This window comes from Sturnira hondurensis, unplaced genomic scaffold, assembly GCF_014824575.4.
Source record: "Sturnira hondurensis isolate 20B ecotype Veracruz unplaced genomic scaffold, ASM1482457v3 Scaffold0000022, whole genome shotgun sequence".
Taxonomy (NCBI): domain Eukaryota; kingdom Metazoa; phylum Chordata; class Mammalia; order Chiroptera; family Phyllostomidae; genus Sturnira; species Sturnira hondurensis.
Window position 1 is genome coordinate 810,671 of NW_028072653.1, and position 21,423 is coordinate 832,093.

The 21,423-nt window shown below is 43.6% G+C and overlaps 1 protein-coding gene across 8 annotated transcripts in view; it reads right to left on the reverse strand.

Moving 5' to 3' along the window:
* EBF1 (EBF transcription factor 1) overlaps nucleotides 1–21,423 on the reverse strand; it is a 380,950-nt gene that overhangs the window by 70,012 nt on the left and 289,515 nt on the right. For all 8 annotated transcript variants that reach the window (XM_037046891.1, XM_037046185.1, XM_037045547.1 and 5 more), the window contains exon 10: nucleotides 13,442–13,568. In XM_037046891.1, the coding sequence (XP_036902786.1) occupies nucleotides 13,442–13,568 (127 nt within the window). The remainder of the gene's footprint in view (nucleotides 1–13,441; nucleotides 13,569–21,423) is intronic.

Genomic DNA, 21,423 nt, shown 5'->3' on the forward strand with positions numbered 1-21,423 from the left:
TCTCAAATCCTTTCTAAATAAGACCTACCCGTAAGTGAGCGCCGACGTATGCCCTGCATTGACCTAAACTTTCCACATGCCTTATCAGGAGAATCCTCACAGCAAGCCTTGGAGATGGTATCACCCCCCATTGTATAGATGAGGAAACATTATCAGACTGGTTAAGAAACTAGCTAAAAATTGACTGAGCCAGTAATCAAACTGGGGTACATCTTCCTTCCAGAGATCTATAGCTGTGGTTTCTTTATAACTGAATGAACCTACAGGGAATATGTATACACAGTGTGGAGATAAACCTGCTGCTCCCAGGCCAAAGAAAAGGACTCTGGTATAAAGACCTCCCATCAGCTGAATGTCTTCAGCCAAGTTTTTCAACTATGCCAGGCTGGGTGACATCATCTGTAAAGATGTCAACAACCTGGGTAACTGTGTTATCTTTAAGGCTCACACTCCACAAATTGATGGTCAAATTTTTCAGCCATTCCTTTATACTTTCTTTCATTCATTGATCTGACTGATAAGTATGGAGTGTTCCCACTCTGTGTCAGGTACTGAGAATACAGTAGGGAGCAGACAGCTCACCATGAAGCTTGTATTCGAGCAAGAGACACAGAGTGTCTACAGACACAGACACACTACACACAAGCACACAAAGAAATAATCCGGGTCATATTGGCCAGGGGTGCTATAAATGAAAGTGTTCCGTGTAATCTAAGCATCAATGCTAGAGAGCAGTCTAAGACTCTAGAAACCCCCAATCTAATTAATGTTCATAGAAAACTAAAAAAAAAATGAAGGGGAGTAAAAGTAGTGTAAGTCCATTTTGTAGATTAAAAATATGAGATGCCATAAAGTATAATCAATTATTTGGAGCAATACAGATCTGAGGTCAGACCCACTTACCATGTGACCTAAATGGCTTTAAATGAACCACTTCTCTCTAAACCTCATTTGTCACACTTCTAAATGGGGCTAAAACTACTTGTCCCTCCTGCCTTGCAGGTAAACAAACCAAAAATTGAATGGGAAAGACTTGGTCCACTGTAAAGACCGCATGTAAGTAAGTTTACCTAATTGCACAGCCATTAGCATGAAGAGAAGGCATGTAGAGGCTCAATAGCAAGCCTGCACTTTGGCTCCTGACATGTGACATTCTGACAAGTCACAGTAATCTTTTAGCTTTGATGCTATATAATTTTATTAAGTGAAATTTCCAAGCCTTTAGATGGTCTTCCTACGCCACCTGAATGAACCAGTGCAAATGTTTCATCTTCCTAGAGGTGAAGAAATTGAAGAAGTACAAGGCTACAAGTTTGCTCACAATAAATTCTCCAGAGACAGTGTTTTTCACCCAAACCTCCCAATAACCTCATAGTCAGCCTGGCCCCAGTAAATATTAAAAAAAGAATCAGTTAACACTAAAAGGAAACGATGCACATGTGCAGAATGACTGGGAAGGCTTTACTCTGTGCAGATATTTCAATGTGAATACACTTTGACATTAAACAAAGACCTAAATTAACTCCATAGTAACTGCGGGTTGGGATTTCCTGACGCTAACCACAAGGCTGATCCCAGGTGGCTCTGCCCAGGTCAGGCCTTCCACCCATGATGTAAAGAAGTGAACCACAGTTTATGTTAACAGGAAAAGAGTGAACAATTATATGTGAGGCTGAAGATCAGTGGGTAAGAGGGGAAGTCTGCCCTTCTGTTGTTTCTGCCCACGATTTAGGGAGCCAGGCCTCTTTCTATGCCCTCGCCACCAATAGAGAGGTTTGGCGGAAATTCTCCAATCTGACATTAATGAGAAGGTCTCCACCTGCACTTTCAGTGCCCTGAATAACATGAGGGCCACTTAACGGGAGTGAGCGTATTTTTATTCAAATAAAAAAATAGTGATACTATGTGGTATAGTATTCAATTCGTACCAAGGATTGCATATGGCATATGCCCCGAAAACAGCAAAGAAATATCAATGTGCTGAAATATATGGAAAGAATATACCTCTTAAAAATAGTTCTCCTGTTATATATTTGAATAGTTTTAAAGTCTCTCGTATGACAAGGTACTTTCTCAGTTACCTTCTTTTAAATGAAGTACTGTTTGAAGCACAGAACAACCATGATTGATGGTGGTTCTGAGATGTTTACAGAGGTCAACTGAAGAAGTTAGTCAAAACAAAAAGAATAGAAAATGAACATAAATGTAGTACTTTTTTCTAGGACAATGGCTTCTTGCCATTACAAGCATTCCTCAAAAAAAGCCTTTCAAAGATCAGTTTTTAAAACATCGCTGAACGTGGTTATGTTTGGAGATTCAAATAAAAGCGAATAGTAACTTACGGCTTAGGATAAAATTTCCAGTGAAAGCATCACGCATAGATTCAGTAGAGCTGTGTCACAAACAATTTAGAAGAGAACATCATGGGATTAAAAATGGTTCTGGTTTCGATTTCTAAAACAATGCTGATAGTCAATATGGCTATAAAGTTGAAGCCTAAACGTGGGCAAATGATCCAGCTGACCCTTGAACAACGTGGGGGTTAGGAGTGCCAGTCTCCTGCACAGTCTAAAATCGGAGTATAACTTAGGTTGGCCTACCGCATATGTGGATTCCCAACCACGGGTCTTTGAAAACACAACACAGATTTGAACTACACAAGTCCACTTATACTGGGGATCTGTACCCGCATGAATCCTCCAAGTTCAAGCCCGTGTTGTTCAAGGGTCAACTGTATTTGTAAACAATGTAAATTATGTATGTGATTTTAAATGTAAGTAAAAGAATATCTGAAATATTAAAATAGACATTTGATAATGCATTATTATCTATAAATATGTGTCTATGGTTAACGTGGCCCTAAAACATGAAAACTTTTCATACATGATGTTGAAAGGGCTATAAAAGGAAAGTTGTGGCTACCCAACGATAGGAGAATTGAGTAGGTACATTATAATGTAGCCATAAAATGGACTATTACATCCCTACTAAACTGTATTTAGGAAGAATCTGAACTAACAGATGAAATGTTTCTTTTACAATTTAAATTACAAAGCAGGATGCAAAATCATATAAACATATTGCGATTCACTCTGATAGAAAGACATGAGAGTACACAATAAAAATATGTTAAATATTCTCTAAAATTCTCAAGAGAAGTACTAAAAATACAATGATTTTCTTGAGGAATGGAGTAATGAATCTGTTCAGACTTTTCTGTGTTTTTAACAGTTTCTATATAAACATGTGGTATGTTCATAAGGGTATGATTTGGTTAAAACAGGTAGCTCCAGATCCGTCAGACCTGACACGTCCTAGAAATACCCACACTCCAGTTGGAGGGAGTCAGCAAATTCCAAAAACGAACCCGCTGAAATAAAGTAGCACCCCAAGAGGTTTACCATGGGGCTCACGCTGGTCCCCCTCAACGGCGTCCAAATCCTGGCTCCCTCCACGTACGAACCACTTATCCATGAAGGAGTCATTTCATCTTTCGAAGTTTTCTTGTCTTTAAAACGGGCTGCTGATGATAAAACCAGCAGCACACAGATTCTCAGGGGAGACATGTTTTACATCTAGTAATGCAAAGAGGAAGAAGACTGAGAGAGAAGAGAGTGTGAAAGGAAGTGGGGGCGGGGGGCAGGAGGGCACGAGAGGGTGAAAGTCCAGAAAGACTGACTGCTGAGAGCCCACTGGGGTGGAAATCCGGCCGGTGGAGGGGAGAGAGGGAGCTTAGCACACCAGCGGGAAATGCTGGTTTCCACTGGAGGGTGGTGGCTCAGGGAACGACCGACATGTACCGACCAACTGTGATTCCACTGGACTTAGGTCTCGGATGTAGTAAACATTTTTAGACAGTTTTCATCTTTGTTACAGTAAGTACAGAAGTGCCTTATGGAACAGGAGGCAAATCGACGGAATTTACTGACCCCCAGAGGCGGTTCAGGATGAAAGAGAAGGGCTCCCATGCTAGAGCCGAGTGTGCTGTTTGGGAGCTGGGCTCCAGGTCTGAGACACCAGTCAGCCCTCGGGGTTGGGTACGCTCAGGCAGTTGGGGACAGCTGATGAATCCCAACCCATGTGGCCACCAAAGAACGTGAGTATAGGACTAATGACCCTGGGTTGCAGGTCTTCAGGAAAAATCAGACAAAAACCCCAATTCAAGGTGTTTCTGCTTTAACAAGAAAACAAGGATCTATCTCATTATACGGTTATGCTGAGGTGTAAAATAATTATCAAAGACTAAAATTGATTCCAATTGATAACTCCCTGGTGTTGATGACACATTTTTTAAGTGAAAATCGGATTCATATGTAAGGTAACACCCTATTTTGGCCATGAGACAGATCTATGCATAGGAAAAGATCTATGCCATTAAAAATAATACTAACATCTGATGTTCACTGAGTGTTCCTGCTTAAAGATTGGTAGACATGTGGGACGTTTTACTATTTTAATTATTTCCTATTGATGTTTTCTAACTTATCTAAAATCAGTATGTACTACTTGGCCATAAAGGAAAAAACTCAAAGGTTTAGCGCTCTAGTGGGAGGCACATCGCTCAGTGAAAAACAAACAGAAGGACTGGCATCCAAACCACTGCACGCACGAGCAAAAGAAACAGAAAATAATCCTCCATCGAGCATTTGGAATAAATCTTAGGAGAGACATAAAGAAATTTAGTTTAGGGCCCCTCCCAACCACCATCCCTAGGATATTTCAGACAGACAACGGTGTGGTGAGGGCCAGAAGGAAGGCAGGGTGGGGGTGGGCGCGGGGCAGGGGAATGGGGACATCGGTAATAGTGTCAACAATAAAATAAAGTTAAACAGGGAGAGAAAGAGAGTTTACAACCTGAAGGGTTAATTTATCATGATCCCGGGTAGAAATCAAAAAGGAAAGCCCTGAGAACCTCCAAATGGTTTATTGGCTTAGAAAGCCAAATCATGTTATATCATACTAAACAGATTAGAGGTATTGTATTACGTTGGCAAGAATACATATAAAGCTCAGTTTCTGCCTTTATTGTTAATAGCTTTCTAATCCCCGACCAGAAATTTATAGTTCAGAAATGGCAACACATCTTCAAGATTAAAGCCATGTGACAAATAGTTCGTGTCCCTTAATAACCAAATCACATGCCTTAGATTGGGGAAGCTTATCCACCTTTCCTTCTATACGGTTTCGTGGGTAGGAAATACTTTATATCCCTATTACATGAATGATGAATGGGTCCGTTGGTTACGGTCTGTTATTTGCTTGGCTGTAGTCAATATGTTTTCTTTGGACAGGGATTTCTGTGATTTATCTCTCTCCCAGCCTTATCACTTATTAACTCTGGGGAGACAGGAAAAAGCCAAGGTTGTATATAAGGCCTCGTGGCCATTTAGACCTCTCATGTCAGTGAAAATATCCCTTTTAATGATCCTGTTACACTAGCTACTCAAGTCCTGATTACACTCCACTCCAAATAGGAAATAAAGGTTGTATTTCTTGGAAAGTATGTGCATAAAATATGCAAAATAATGTGCCTCCTTGAGACTAGCTTTATTCTTTGCAGAAACGGCTTTCATTTCACAGATGCCACTGAAGTACAATGGGGGCCTTCTGTGAGTCTTGCTGTCCCTGTCACCGGCATCGATGGTGTGTATACCTTTGCAAAGAGCGGGAGGTTCGGGATCACCAATGACATCGGCCTGCATCAGCTGGGCAGCGATTGTATTTTGTGAGAAAATCCCCCTCAGCAGAGAAAAGGCCTGGGACCCGCCCGCTGAATCACAAAAGCAAACCTTCCCTCCGCCTTGAATTCTTTTCTCTCTGTGTAATATGGCTCATTTGGGATAATATTCAAGACATGTGGATAGGATCAGCCTGTTAATTTTTCTTTCTTCCTGGGTCTTTTCCAATTAGGACACCCCCAAGGCAGAACCGCTCGGCAGGGGCTCACGACACAGCCCTCCTTCAGCTGAATCCTGAGTGGAGACAATCCGATGGGAAAGAACGCACACCCTTGCCCCCTCTTCCCCCATCCTCCCCAAGTTTGCTTAGCGCCACCTCTATAGTGATTAATGTATGTGTAGAATAAAACACGTTTGTGTCCATTCCTTTCATCGCTGGAAGACTCTGGGAGTCTTCACGGCAGGAAAAAATGGCCCCACCACCCATTAAGCTGAGGAAGCCAAGACTCTGGCAGCCTAAGCCTGCTGTCTCCCTCACCCCCACATCCAGCCAACCCACCTCCACGTCCCGTTCACTCTCCTCTTAAATACCTCCTGGGTCCTCTCACTTGACTCTGCCTCCTGCCATGACCACCCAAGTCCCTGCCCCCGACAAATGCAATGACTAACAGATCCACCAACATCCTGTCTGGTTCTTTAGGCTCCATCCAGCTGTCATTTTCTCCCACAAATAAAGACAGGATCACATACCCCTATCGTTTCTGACAGGGCGAGGACTGCCCCTGGCTCTTGAGGTGACAACTCAAGTAACTCCTCCCTGAGGCTTCTGAGGCTTTGCCCTGGCTTGTCCCCACCCACTTCTCCAGGCTTCTCTTCCTCTCTCTTGATTTTTCAGCCTGCCTGGAATTTTTACAACATTCTAAGAGGCTGCACTTTCTCCCCTTCAATGCCTCCTTACAGGCTCTTCTCTGCTGGGCCACACAGTCTCTTTCCCCAACCACCCCCCCGCCCCACCCCCCTTCGCTGATGGCCAGGTTAACTCTTAGTCATCCTTCCGACCTGAGCTCACTGCACCTTTTCGGAGAGAAAATACCCATTTGATCAGCTGGAGTCCCCTGTTACATGCTTGCCTGGCACTCTGTTCCTAGTTTTCTGAGAACTTAACAGGTGAGAAATAGTAAGCTTGTAAATATTTGTGTTCCCTCTTAGAGTAGAAGATCAATGAAAACAGGGACGGTCTGGTTTTGCTCAATAACTGAGCAACAACTGTTGTTGTTTTGCTCAATAACTGTTCATGTTAGAACGTTTTCTAGAACTGGTTTAAAACACTGCCTGCACTAGAACAGGCAATCCACGAATATTTTTTTGAGATGAATGAATGAGTCCAATTCATAACCCAGTTAGAATTGGAATCTTCTGATTCCTACTCTAATGCCGAGAAAGAAGCAATGTCTTTACTCACATGAAAGCTGGGACCTATACAATACCAATAAAAATGTATTCTAGGGACCAAATCTTTGGATTTTCAAGAAAAGCATTCTATTGCCTGCTTCTTTCTGTTTGAGTTTCCTTCTAGGGAGCACTCATCCCATGCCAGGAACTATCAGGGGTTCACCGCTTACTTTGACCTCCTTCCTCCTTACCTGAAGGTTCTATTAAAGCATCATTTTACTGATGCTTTAAAAAGAAAAAGAAAAAGAATATTCATAATAGAGAGCCACTCCCATTTTTTCTTTAGCAGCAACCCCAACTACTGGGTTCTCTTCAAGTAAAACTTCAAGTGAAAAGGGGTAGATTCTTAATTAACAGCTCCTATTTACATTCTGTGACATCCAGAGCTGAAAGACCCACGAGGACCCATCGGTCCTGGGCAATATGTGGATGAGTTATCAGAGCACACCTACTGCTAGGAAGATGCTCAGTCAGCTGCTTCGCCACAGTGTGGAAAGTAGTACAAGGCTGGGGAAGGACAGCCCCTCCTTCAGGGAGCTCGTGGACTGTGACGTGTCTACCTGAGGCCGGCTCAGGAGAGCTAAGGGCATAAGGAAGTGAATGAGTGAGTGGTCTAGGCACATGTGACAAAGGAGATCCAAAGACAGAGATTCTTCCAATGGACCGAGATGAGCCACAGGAAACATCAAAGTCCCCCAGTCCAACTGGCTCCTCTTTCAATGAAGAAACTGGAGACTGGAGCCTGGGAGTGACCTGTCCTCTGTCTCAAAGGCAGTGAGCAGCAGAGCTGGACCCAGAGCACAGACCTGCCTGTTCCCAGCCCAGTGCTCTGCCCACTACCCCACAGTGGCCAGAGAACCAACCCTTCAGAGGGGAAGTGGAGCATGCGCTGGGTCTTACAGGGAAATTACCGTGTCCACAGTGGTCTCATAGGAAGTGAGTGAGGAGGCTGGTTAGGGAGGAGCCGAGAAGGCACTGGGCCCAGAGCTCTCCGGGCTGTGCGTGCCAAGCTGCGGGGTCTACACGTTTCATACAGTGAGCAAACAGGGACGGTTTCTCGGCAGAGGAATGATAGGAAAGTGGCTTTTTGGAAGCTGAACCTGGCAATGACCTCATGTAAGAAGAGGCTGAGGAACATGAGATTCGTGAGGTGCAAACTCTCCGCTTCTCACCTAAAACTGACGACTGTTTATCCCCAGCCTTCATTTGTGGAGGAGGTTTGCAAGAACTCAAAACAGAGCTTTCTGGCTTGAAACCTCTTGAACGTGGAGTTGAACCTGATTGATTATAACTTAAACACCTTTAAGGAAGATGGGTATAGACTGAATGGATCCATGTTGCTAAGATCTCCAGAAGTGTGGTTGGAATTTGGGATGAAAACTAGAAGAGATGTGTTGTTTCTGAAAAATCAAGACCAGAGAACTTTATGAATCAGGACTGCCTTGTTATAATATTTATTATTAAAGGCCATCCCTGAGAAAATATTGGGTATATGAAAACGATTGCATTCACATTTATAAATCTTTTGCTTGCTACCTTATCGATACTTTGCTCTCTTTGTTTTGGTTTAGTGTTAACTTTTTTTTTAAATTTACTGATGGCTGCAGTTTTGTTACTAAAATTCCTAAAGGATATTTCTCAGATGTCTAGGGAAATGCTAGAAAAGATAAATATATATAAAATATTTATACCATGGTAGGGACTTGGCAATAAATGAATCAATGAATAAGAATGGCCATCAGTTATTGACTCAGACTACCAATATCTGTCTAGATGCTCATGCTAGCTCATGTGAGGTGCTGTACATACATTTCCCTGATACTAAAAGCAACCCCAGCGAGGCATTATTCCCTCGTAAAGATGAGGTGACTGCGGTTCACAGCCGTCACACACTGTCCCCCAAATAACCTCTCCAGTAAGCAGTTGGACCTCCACGTGTCATCTCTTGAACCCAAGGATCCATCACTACATTACACCGTCTGTCTCCTTGGAAGTAAGGAAGGAAAGAATGGGGCGTGGAGGCAGCTAATAAGAAGGGGGGAAGAAGAGGGGAGGACAGGAGGGAGGGGGAAAATGAAAATAGAGAAAAGGGGAGAAAAAAGGAATCCTTGAAAAACATGGTGCTTGTCTTCAGGTTTCACAGCAGAGTCGGCTAAAACAGCCCCTAATATGTGCAAAGTTATTTGGGGCATGAGGTACAAACGGGAAGTATTCCCAGGAAGGGTCATTTTCAAAGTTAATTCTGAGACTAATGTATAGGGATTTGGTGTAGTCCTTCTATGGGGACAGTAAGCTTGGTGAACAGTGTTTAGAATAGGGGAACCTGGAAGCTGACATGACCCAAAGGGACCTAAGCAAACATCGGAGCCATCATATGGCCATCCCTTGGGGTCCTCCCCAGTTTCAGGGGGAGCAGGCAGCGTGCGGCTCTCCATGCACACCCAGGCTGGGCAAACGTCATCCTGGTGGCCCGTTTGCCTGGTTACCTTTTCCCCAAAGGTAGCAGCCTCTCCAATGGAGAAATAACTAGAATGAAGTAGAAGCTGCATTTGGATTTGGCCACTCCTTAGCAGGAAAGCCAATTCTAAGAACTTTGAAGAGGCAGCTAACAGCCTCCTAAGAGTCTGTTATCAGCTCCAAAGATTACTTCACGCTTAGCAGGAGAGATTACAATTCTAAAAGATCCATGGCTCTTCGAGAGGTCCCAGTCACAGGAAAGCAAGTTGGGGGAATAACAAAGGTGTGGTGGAGACCCCCTTCCACAGCACAGAGGGTTTACGGCGGGTTTGCTTCCTCCCGAAATGACAGCCCAGAAACCCAATCAGAGGGCTTTGAAAACAGTCCAGGTGTCTCAAAAAGGGTGTTTGTTTCCTTCTATTAGAAAACATTTAGAACTTAAAGTTGCTTTGCCCTGGGTTGCCATAAGAATAACCGGCCACAATAAATAAGATCCCGGCAGTGCTGTTGAGCTTTTGTGAGCTGATAAGTTGGGACTCACTCACTCTGCTCCCTGCTCTGGGGGGGCAGACACCAGAGACCCGCACATCTGGCCGCTAGGCATTCCCCGCCGTGTCCCTGGTCTGAGAAGCGAGGACGGAGAGCTGTGCTCACCGTCCTCACAAGTGGGGCCAGCTTGCAGGCAATCTGTGCTTAGTCGAATTCTCCCCTCCCTCCCCCCAAGGTCTGCTTTTATTTGCATAGATTAGGGCGTGCTGTTCCTGGCTCAGTTGTTGTTGGCTGGTTTGTCTGTTTTTTTCTTTACAATTACGGATTGTTAGAGACTTCCACATATATCCACCCACCATACTCTCACACACACACTCAGAAAGCAGCAAGAGTGCCTTAGTTTAGATTGTTATTTTTTTCAGTCTGAGGATCTTTCTTTCTTTCTTTCAAAGAGAAAAATTCCAAGTGACATTCCATTAAGAAACAAGAGGCCTGGCTCCCCTTCCACAAAACCACCCCTCACATCTTGAAATGCTGTGGATGTTGAAGAAAATGAAGTGTGAGCTTCTGTGGGTGGACAGGCGAGGAGGGCTGCCCATCTGCCATTTACAGCCCGTCCTGATGGCTTTGCTAGTAACCAGTGACCGGCAGAGGTGCACTGCGTGAGTCACAGGAGCTGGCAGTGGCACCAGACACCAACAAGCGACCCTCAGTGGGGGCATTTAATGCTAATGATTGAGAGTCCCATACGCAGTGCACCATGGGACAGAGATTCCCTGTTGCTAGAATGATGTCACGTCACTGGGGCTGTTAACAGCCAACTATATCAGTGGAGAAGTTTTTATGCCAATTTCTTCCAATTTTTCTTTTTTAAAATTCTTGTTCATTCTGTTACAGCTGTCCCAATATTTCCCCTCCATGTCCCCAACTCAGCCCACCCCCCCCACCCAACTCCCACAATCAATCCCCACACCATTGTCCATGTTCACGGGTCACTCGTACAAGTTCTTGGACTAATCCCTCCCCCTTCGCATTTTTCTTTTTTCAACATGGGGAGAGAGGTTAGACTCTCTCCTAGAATACTCAAAAACTAACTCTTCTAGTCTGTTGCCCAGTCTGAGGACAAGTCAGGAGAAGTATTTTTTCCCCATAAATTTCCTGCACACTTACAAGTGTGCATGCACACCAAGGATTTCTCTCTTATTCTCAACTACTTCGCTAGATTTGCAAATCTGCCACATTTACCTTCGATCTTAATTCCCTTATGCTGCAGGTTTTCCGAGATGTGATTTTTAAATTGATGGCAATTTTTTTAATGGTTAAAAAAAATCCCAAATAATGACGGGTCCCAAGCTATTTTCTTTTGAGAAGTTAAGTAATCTAATGGGGATGATTTAAAAAAAAAAAAAAAACTTTTATGGCCAGGTGGCTCGAGGGGATATTTTCTTGAACACTGATTAAAAATAATTTCTTCTAAATGAGACCTAACCACAAAATGGAACCATTAATGGGCAGGGACGTTGTCACCAAGGCGGAATTATGCCTGATTGCCTCGCGTACCTCCCACCCCACCACATTTTCTTCTTCTTTTTCTTCTCCTTTTCTTGTTCTTAATAGCAGAGTAAATAAGCAGCCAGCAAGGCCTAAATGTTTTCAGCCAAAAACAGAGTCCAAACTCCTCAGAGAAAACATTTGGCCTCTGTGGTTTTGTAATATGTTCCAGAACACCAAGTTCAGTGAGGAACATTGTGAAAAACTCCCATCCCTCGGAATGATGGGGGGGAAATGTTACAGTATCAGAAGTTTCAATTGGTCCTTTTCCTGCAGGCCCATAATGAGGCTTGTAAAAAAAAAAATAAGTGCTATGTGGAAGTTCTCATGGGAAAAATGAATGGCAAGAAATCCTAGCTTTAAAAGAAACAGCTAATCTGCTAGTTTGATTGTTCTTCAAAACTTACGCTGAACCAATGAGCCTAATTAAAAACACTTGGCCTACTTCTATAAAGCATCATAGCTTTCTCTAAGCTTGGTTTGTATACACCACACAACTCCAGATAGACTATTATTTTTTCAAGTGCTCACTAACAAAGTGCTGACTTTGTTGAGATGGCTGAGCTAATTTCTTGAACTCAGTGTGAAACCTTAGCTAAACAAAATTGTGGTAATTTTCCTTAATTTGTAAAAGTGATTGGAGTGCAAACAAAATTTTCCTCTTGGGTCAATCCTATAATTTTCAATTAACTAAAACGAATCGTCAAGCAGGCACCAAACCTGCATTTTGTTTAAAGGGCCGGGAGGCATTTCCAAGGGTCAGGATGCATTAATTGTTTTTATCATTTTGCGAGTGAGAGAGAGAGAGAGAGAGAGAGAGACTAAAAAACATGGTTGGTTTTGTTCCGAGTATTAGAATACAAAAGGGAAGAGGCTTTGAGGTAAAATGTCACAGCACAGTCAGATTTGTTCTACTGAACTGTATGGGTACAAGTAGGACATGTTAACAGACTTATCTTCCCTGCGCCCGTCCTTGACTGAATGAAGATGGGAACTCGGGACCCATCCCTGGAGACGCACTCCGCAGGGATGACAGCTACCAAGCAGAGGGCCTAGAACATCAGCAGTCCCACTGCGGTCCTTGGACCCGCAGCAGCCTCACCGAGCAGCTGCTGAGAAATGCAGGTTCCCGGGTCCCTCTTAGAGCTACTCAATCAAAATCTGCACCATAAATAGATCCCTGGGTATCTGGTTGGCGTATTACAATCTGAGGATCTCCTAAAGTAAACATTGGGCACTTGGACCGTGAACTCGATGTATTTCCACAGGGAACCTGCCTGCTCTCTCCATCAGTGGGAGGGACCTCAGGTTCACCCTGTGACCCTAGCTTCTTACCACAGGCAGGTCCAGGTGCTAACTGCAGGTTACAGGGGGAGAAAGCACCAACCCAGAATTAAATATGAAAACTACCCATTGTCTGCAATACAAAAGCTATGACCAAGTTGGAAGAAAGCTGTACTGTTCATTAAAGCACATCCGTACTCTATAAAGCAAACAAATATAGAGAGACTGAAGATTGTCTAGGGCCCCTTACCCTTCCATTATTTCTCATGCTTCTTCTTGAGGAATCCAACCAATTATTTTGACTGATCTTATCATTCAACATGGACAACCAGATGAGTAATAATAATAGTAATAATGATAATAATAATAGCAGTAATTCACTCGGTCATATAAATGGTGAAATAGAGACAGAAAGCAGGTCTCAACAGAAACTAGATTTAAACATAAAATACACACTTATGCATATAAGATCAAGTCAAAGACACCCAAGGCCAAACCAGCTCTGCCTTCACCACCTGCAGGGTTCTTACCTGTGTAAATGAATCTTCCCGGAGTCCCTTTGCAGAACTGTTTGGACTTGTAGGACAATGTGACTTCCACCACACCGGGGATGTGCCGAGGAGGTGTCTGCACCCGGATGGCATGCGGAGTGATCAACTAGGGGAGACATTCGGAAGAAAACAATTGTCATTGCAATATGGGAAGGACTCATTCTGCAACTCTCCCATCAGCTCTCAACCGACAAAGCTTTAAGACACATAATTAACGTGTGTTTCAAAACAATCTCGATGGAACCTGTGTAAGAGATGCTGATGACAGACAATATTTACGAGTGCTCCGAGCACAGCCATAACAACTTTATCGGAGCCTTCCTACACGGCAGGCACTCTGCTTCCTGGTTGGGAGAGGAAACCAGGCCTAATGAAATGATTTATCTACTACAGGATATCCTTTGGAAAATCTCTGTTCGAAGCAGGCACCCCACTCCAAACTGAGCTGTGCCATGCCTCCCCAGAAGCTGGTGGGCCTGGTGTTTGAACTGAGCCCTTAAACATGTGCAAAACACAGAGGTAGGAAATCACCGGGCCAAGGCGCTCTGATTAGCTGCAGAGCATGTGAAATGCCCCTAAAGACCATTTGGTGCATTAACTACCAGAGGCACAATCAAAGGGCTTTAACCCGCCTCACTGGAATCACTTATGGCTCTGGCAGAACTAAGGACTGTCCATAAAAGGGAAATGGGAGGTTGGGGAGCGGGCTGCAGAGTGATCACTGGCCCATTACACAAGGCCACGTGCACAGCGAGTAAGCTCATTTCTGAACCCTGTTGGCAATCCGATTACACCGAGAAGCAGAATTTATTTTTTTATTACTCTTATCTTTGTTAATATAACTAAAATGTTATTAGTCGCCATAAAACTGGCATTATCTGGTTCTTTGAAAAATCCAGCCCTGGTATTTGCCTGGTTGACCTCTGAGGGTGCTGGATTCTGTACGTTCTCTCTCTGTGGTGTCTGCAGTTGCCCACGACTTCACTTCTTTTACATTCGTTGAGCTCGATATTTGTGGTACTGAGTCAGTACCCAATGGGGTTATCACTTGAGTTTTTCCTGAATTATGTTTGTGCTGTTCTTATGGGTGTAACTTAGAAAGGGCTTTTGTTCTCACATATCAGCCAGGCTCAATGCAAATGTTTTGCCCAGAAAATCACAGGTGATACCATGAGAGGCAGGGTGACACCCATGGGTACCAGCCCCTGGGTCCTGCCTGGGTGAACCGCCCCAACACAGGTCCTGGGGAGGAGAATGTGAGAGAGTTGATATCGCTGAAGTCCACAAGTCCTTTCTGTCAAATGCTCTTTTTTGACACGTAAAAAAAGGCTATTTGCATAAACATCTTTTAAACTTACTAATTAGAAATGCTGATCTTCCACAGACTCCGTGGGCTATTTGTGGGGACACACAAGAGCCACTTCAGGGAAATCTGCTCGTGTAGGACCCCTGGAGACTGAGGTCATTTCCACGGCTAAGTGTTCTGGATGGCTAAGGACTTATCCAGAAAAGCACACACCGACAAAAGATATCGACTTCAAATTTTGCTCTTTTCATATTGGAATTCTTCCAAGATGCACACTATAGGTTTTATAACATATGCGAAGTATATATCATTTAATTTAGCCATGATAAATCAAGGTCATCTTTCAGAATACCCCTTGTGACATCTTGCTGTAACATAGAAAAGCCCTATGTGACTGCTGAGGTTATAAGGGGCTATTCCCCAATGCCTGACCCCTGCTCCCTGCCAAATAGCCCAGATGGCCATTGTTTTTAAATTAGTTCTATTTTATTCCATTTATTTGTCTTTCTCCCCGTGTCCTTTGCACCTTCTAATTTGTTCTTCTCATCTGTAAGCACATCAGGACATCAAGTTCAGTGCTGTGTAGAGACAAGGAGAAAGAGAGAGGCTCTGAAGGGCAGTGAAAGATCATCTTCCAAAATCAAGTGCACATTTAATCTCAATTGTTCACATGGTGTTTTGGCGAGGTTGGGAATGAACACTTGCCGAGGGGCCTGGGATGTCTCCACCACATCCCTGAGCATTTTACATACAAACATTCTTTCGGTCCGAACACTGGCTTTTATTATTATCCCTTTTCATCAGATGTGAAAACAGAATCAAAATGGCCAAGTTGTTTGCGCATGATCCTCTTTGTCGGAGCAAAGAGCAATGCTGAGGTCGCCCCCCAAATTACAGCGACAAATACTTCCTATCTCCTCAGAGAGAAGAAACTGTTTGTATGGAAACTTTTAAAAAGTGATAAACTCAGAATTTTCAGATCCACAGACTGTGTGTGTGTTGTTTTGCCCTTACCCCTCTATCCATTTTTCATTTATGCCCGATCCTTGGCTATGATTTCAATGATGGAATTTGCCACACTGTTACATTCCACATAGGTGGCGTGCTCCTATTTTTAAGAGTAACTTAGGAGGCAGAGTAACACTGATTCACAATAATACTTAGAAGAACTTTCAGCCAGTTAGAAAATCCTTCGCCTGCCCTCTCTTTCTCAGGGGAAAAAAATTTAAAGATGGAAAGATAGAAGTAAATAGACAAGTGAAGGTGTCTTTTTACATACAAGGACTCATGACCTATGAGTTGTTACACTGAAAACACAATTCATGGGCTTTGTGAATTGATTAGATAGGACTGTGAGGGAACCAGGGAACTGATTTGAGAGTGGGGTGTTGGCAGAAAGTATTAGGCTCAGAGAACTGAACCAAATTTTCATGTATAATTTCATTTTCAATTCTAGTCAATTGTGCTAACCAAAGCAGAGATTTCTGTTTGAAATAACTGCACGTCGCCAGTGAGGTGAATATGAATCATTGTTGGGAGAATGAACTCGCCGACGCTTTTCTTTCTGGGGACGGGGGTCTGGGAACAGTCTCTGGCATTGACACGTGGTATTGACGGCTTACAGAGGAAGTACATTTCATCTAACTTCTATCAGTTTGAAAGCTTGGGCTTATTTACTAATAACTCACGGAATCATTGAATTAATTTCTCAAAGGAATACTAGTAGTCATTTCAAGCTAATGCTCTTATTGTAAGACTGAAGGACACAACAGTTCACAAAATTCTACTGGCTTCAAAAATGGGCCCACCCAGCCCTGGCTGGTGCAGCTCAGTGGATTGAGCGTGGGCTGGGAACCAAAGAGCCACTGGTTCAATTCCCAGTCAGGACACATGCCTGGGTTGTGGGCCAGCTCCTCACTGTGGGGTATGTGAGAGGCAACCATACATTGATGTTTCTCTCCCTCTCTTCCTCCCTTCCTTCCCCTCTCTCTAAAAATAAGGAAATAAAGCCATTATAAATGGGCCCATTAAAAATGGGCCCATCCACGTCCTAGGAAAAGGACTCCATCATCTGAATACCACTTTCTCAGTTTTGCCGAATGTACATATAGGTCACCTATATGACCATGTACTTCATATATTAAAAATTGCCTGTTTAAAACATTTTTTATAGAAAGGAGACTTGCTATCACTACCTAGAAAACTGGTACCCTGGCCAAATTAAGGCAATATGATAGACGGTAATCTTAAATTTAACTTGATGTTGTTAAATTCCAGCTAGGTAATGTGGACAACCTGAAGGGTTTTGTCGGAACTAGAGATCAGTTAGTGTTAGGTGTCACAGACTTGTTTGCCCAGACGGAGCCTGTCCCCAACAACATAACTCAGAAGGACACAAAGAGAAACAGAAGAAGAACGGCTTTATCGCCACATGCTTTGGCCCTGCTCACTGCCTGTGTCAAATCCCGAGCTGTCTCCTGCACTGCCTGGGACACGCGCTCCAAACCTCGGGAAATACCGTTCCATCTAAGTGACTAGAGGACAGATTCGCTCTGACTCAACTTCCTTAAACTGCACAGCACACGAGTTGAGCTAAAAATAAACATTCTTTTGAAACTCTGTAGCACCTGACACTACTTTCTCCAGTCTTGGAAGTCTCCACTTTCTTCACTTCTCTGACATCCATTATAAGACCTTGGACTTGCAACGTGTGCAGTGGTTTATTTACCAAAGCACTTCCCTGGTCACCGCCTTCTAAACCCACCCCCTTGTGGGGTGGAAGTTCCAGGTGGGAAAAAGTGGATGACTGGACACCTTAACCAAAATCATTTAAAACACGAGGAAGGGAACCAGTCTCGTCTTCCCGTCAGTGTTTTCCAGACCTCGGCTCTCCATCATTAGCTCCTGTTTTCCTCATTTTCAAGCTTTTCCTTTCTGCCAACTTCTTAATTGTAAAAATGTCACGAGTTTTGTTCTGCTTTTACTTGCCTAACATTTCTTGAGTTTACTCATGGACTCCACCACCTCAGCGAAACTCACTCCCAACCTACACCTGCAGCTGTGATCCCTCTGGCCAAGCACCAAACTTTTATTAGCAACAGAGTAACAGGATCTCCCCACACTCGTCTGTCTAATTGCCACCTCAGTCAGTTTCAACGTGACCCAAGCTAAATTTATCATCTTCCTACCTGTCAATGCATTTCTGGCCTCCCTGTTTCCTTTCTCACTTAAGGGAATGCTATCCTTTGAAACACCCAAAATGGAAAACTTGGGATCATATTTATTTTCCCCCTGCTTCAATTTTCCTTTTACTCATGTTGATCCTCCCCGCCCACTGAACTCCACTGTCTCTCTGCTTCTTCACTTTCTCCCACTCAGGGTGTTGTCATTTCTCAGACTAGTACAGTGGCACTTTCTAAATATTCTTCCGTTGCTTCCACTTTCTCCTCCAGAATTATCTTCTTCAAATACAACCTCCTCGTGGCATCATTCCCCGCCTCAAACTCTCGCCTGCCTCTTTACACGCAGGACACATTCCAAACTCCTCGGCATAACACTCAGGGTGCTCCTAGACCTGACCCCCACTTGGCCTTGCCCTACTTTTCTCTCTGCCTGCGCACGTTCCGGAGAGCAGGGCGCGTGGATACCCACAAACACCCACGCTGCCTGACGTCTTTGCTCTGTCTGTGCCGTTCCCTGCCTCATCAGCTCCCTTCTCATACTCCACTTCCTCTTTAAGACCCTGACTGTGTAACTTCTCTTCCCAAAGTTTTACCTGACCCATTTATAAGGTAAGACTTAGCATTCTTTGTTCTTTGTGCTCTAAGGATTTCCCTACAACATTTCCCCCAGGAGACAGTTCCTGAGATCAGCAGCAGGGACCAATTCATGTATTTACCCTCCAAAATATTTAAGTCAATGCCTTACATACGAGATATTTCCAAAATATTTCTGGAATAAATACTTACATAAATTAGGTCAGAGTTCCACTAGATGCCTGACTCCATTAGATATAGTAATCTTATCCAGAACAGTCACTGCTCTTAACCTGGTGATGCCTAACTCACATTTTGTCAGTTGCCCTTAAAATTAATTATCCACTGCTCTCAGGCACCTGCATGAGACCACTGTTTGGATTTCATGTAAGTGGTAAAAGAGGGATGTCCCAAGATCTGTGACTCCCATGAGAAAGGATAAGATGAAATAGAAAAAAAAATAAAAGATTAAGAAATACCACAAAAGTAGCCCACAAAAGGTCGGGGCTAAATGTTTATTTCTGCAGCATTAGATGGGGTTCACCTTCTTTCTCACACTCTTCCTCACATGCATGGATTTGTGTGTCCATTTGTACATGGCTGTGCTTGCGCAGGAGAGAATAATCACATAAATAAAACTGGAAGAGATAAATTTCACCCACTTCTGGCTATTATGTCTATCATGAATAACTATCACTAAAGATCAAAAGTAGAGTAACATTAGTTTTGGGGTAACATGCATTGCATGTGATTATATAAGAATGAGATATATATCTGCAAGAAAGAAAGACTAAAAGGAAAACCAAGTATCAAGAGACGTAACTGCTAGACGGTCAAGTTGCAGGTAATCGTAATTTTCTCGGCATGCCTCTCTGAGTTGTCTAACTTCTTAACAACAAGAGTTTGTTAACATTATATTCAAAAGAAATAAGTGTGAAGTCTGGCATGACAATGAGAGAAACCCATCTGGCCCCTGTGAGGACTGGGAGAGGCCGCCGGCTCGTGATGGGAACCCTGGCTGCAGTATGCATGCTCCCTCTCAGCTCCTTGTAGGAGCATTTTTGCTTCTCCAGACTCAGGGCACAAGAACGGAAGATTCCTGCAGCGGTCAGCACCTCGCATCCGTGGTGCTCTGGCTCACACCTAATGATAGGCCGTTGGAGGTGACCTGCACGGGACTTCTGCAGCAACCCCGTGCTGTCTTCTAAGTGTGCCCAGTATGGTGTGAATCTCCTCCTGTGACTCTGTCCTCTAGTATTAGAGGCAGGCACCCACACTGTCTAGCTCACAGATGAGGGACATGAGTTTCAGGTGAGTTAAGAAATATGACCAAGGAACCAGTCAGAAGTGGCAAGCCTGCCTGGCCGATGACCGCCACTCTGCCACCAAGGCTGTCCCTCCCTGCAACTGCCCACTGTTTTTTCATAATGGCTGGCTTGTGTATTCCCACCCCACCTCTACCATCAAGAGGATGGACTGGATCCTCAGCCTCTTCTTCTAGACTCTTAAAAGTTCTGGGAACATAGTAGGGACTCAAAATGGCCTTTCTCATTGGTGAGAGGGTTGTTGAGATTGATTTCTCAGGAAAAAAAACACCAACACACCATTCCAGGAGAAGCCCTTATGCGTGTTTTCCGACCAGTAGGTCTACATAAAATAAATGCAAATGGAAGTTCCAAGCCACAAAGCCAAAAAATAACTAGAATTACTAGAAAGCACACCAGTGGTTTTTCATTACTAGCCCTAGCTAGGATTTACTATTTTAGCCTTCATCACTTTCAACACTAAAAAATTATTTTTAAAAAAGTCCAAAACAAGGGAAGAAAAAGAAGGGATAAAAGGGAGGAAAAAATATATTTCTGGGAAAGTAATTAACACTGATGACTAGAAAAAGCCTAAAATGGGCACTGGCACAGTGGTTTTTGGGTGTTACCCATCCGAGCATCTGGGCTCAAGGTACATTGGCCCACCCACCCACTGCCATGCTCAGTGCCTCAGTTTCCCCATCTCATACTGCAGCAGCCTATCTGCTGCATGGGAGTACTTATAATACACTAAATATGCTTTATGTTTGGGTCGAGCTCTCTAGGGACCCTAAAGCACTTTCCAGATCAATTTTTTAATTTACGTATTAATAATTCTCACAGCATTCTCCCTCCTCCTCAATTAGGATAATAATATCCATCGCTTTTGAGACAGGCAGAGGGTGCTGAGTGATGGACGTGAAGCAGACACTTAAATAAGGAAACTGTAACATAAAAGCATAACTAAAGCTTCAAAACCCAATCACCCAAGGATTTTTAAAGAGGCACCACAGTGGTAGTGACTGAACAAGCAAACGCATTTTCCCTCCACTCTGGAACATTCATCTTTCTGTAGTTAAAGATGGTGTTTTAAAAAATATGATCTTTGGCAGTTCCTAAAAGAAGCTGAGATATGAAGAGCGGTGACTGTACGGTCGAACCTCCATATTGTATCGGCATTCCCCTGGAGTGGATGCATCGACCAGGCGCTGCCGGCTCTTCTCCCAGGGTCCTCGGTGCATTCTGGTCTGTTCCCTAATCAGAGTTCTCTGGGTTTCGTAACACAGACTTTTTTGGGGGGTTCCCAAGAATTGCCTGTCTCAAAGGCAGTGTATGATTTCTCAGGGAATGGGAGAGACAGCCAATGGAGGCATTTACTGTTTCACAAACATTCTGGTTTCCCTTTGTCCTTATAACAAAATAACTCTAAACCAATGTTTAGCAAAATATGCTGGGTTACAGGAATTCCCAGAGATAAACTTTATGGATGAATGTCAGAGGAGACTTTTGAAAGTTAAGTCTCGGGAATTGACTTAAATACTTGACTTAAAACCTAGCTTTTGAATAGTCAGCAGTATTTCTGAAAACTGTCCTGAA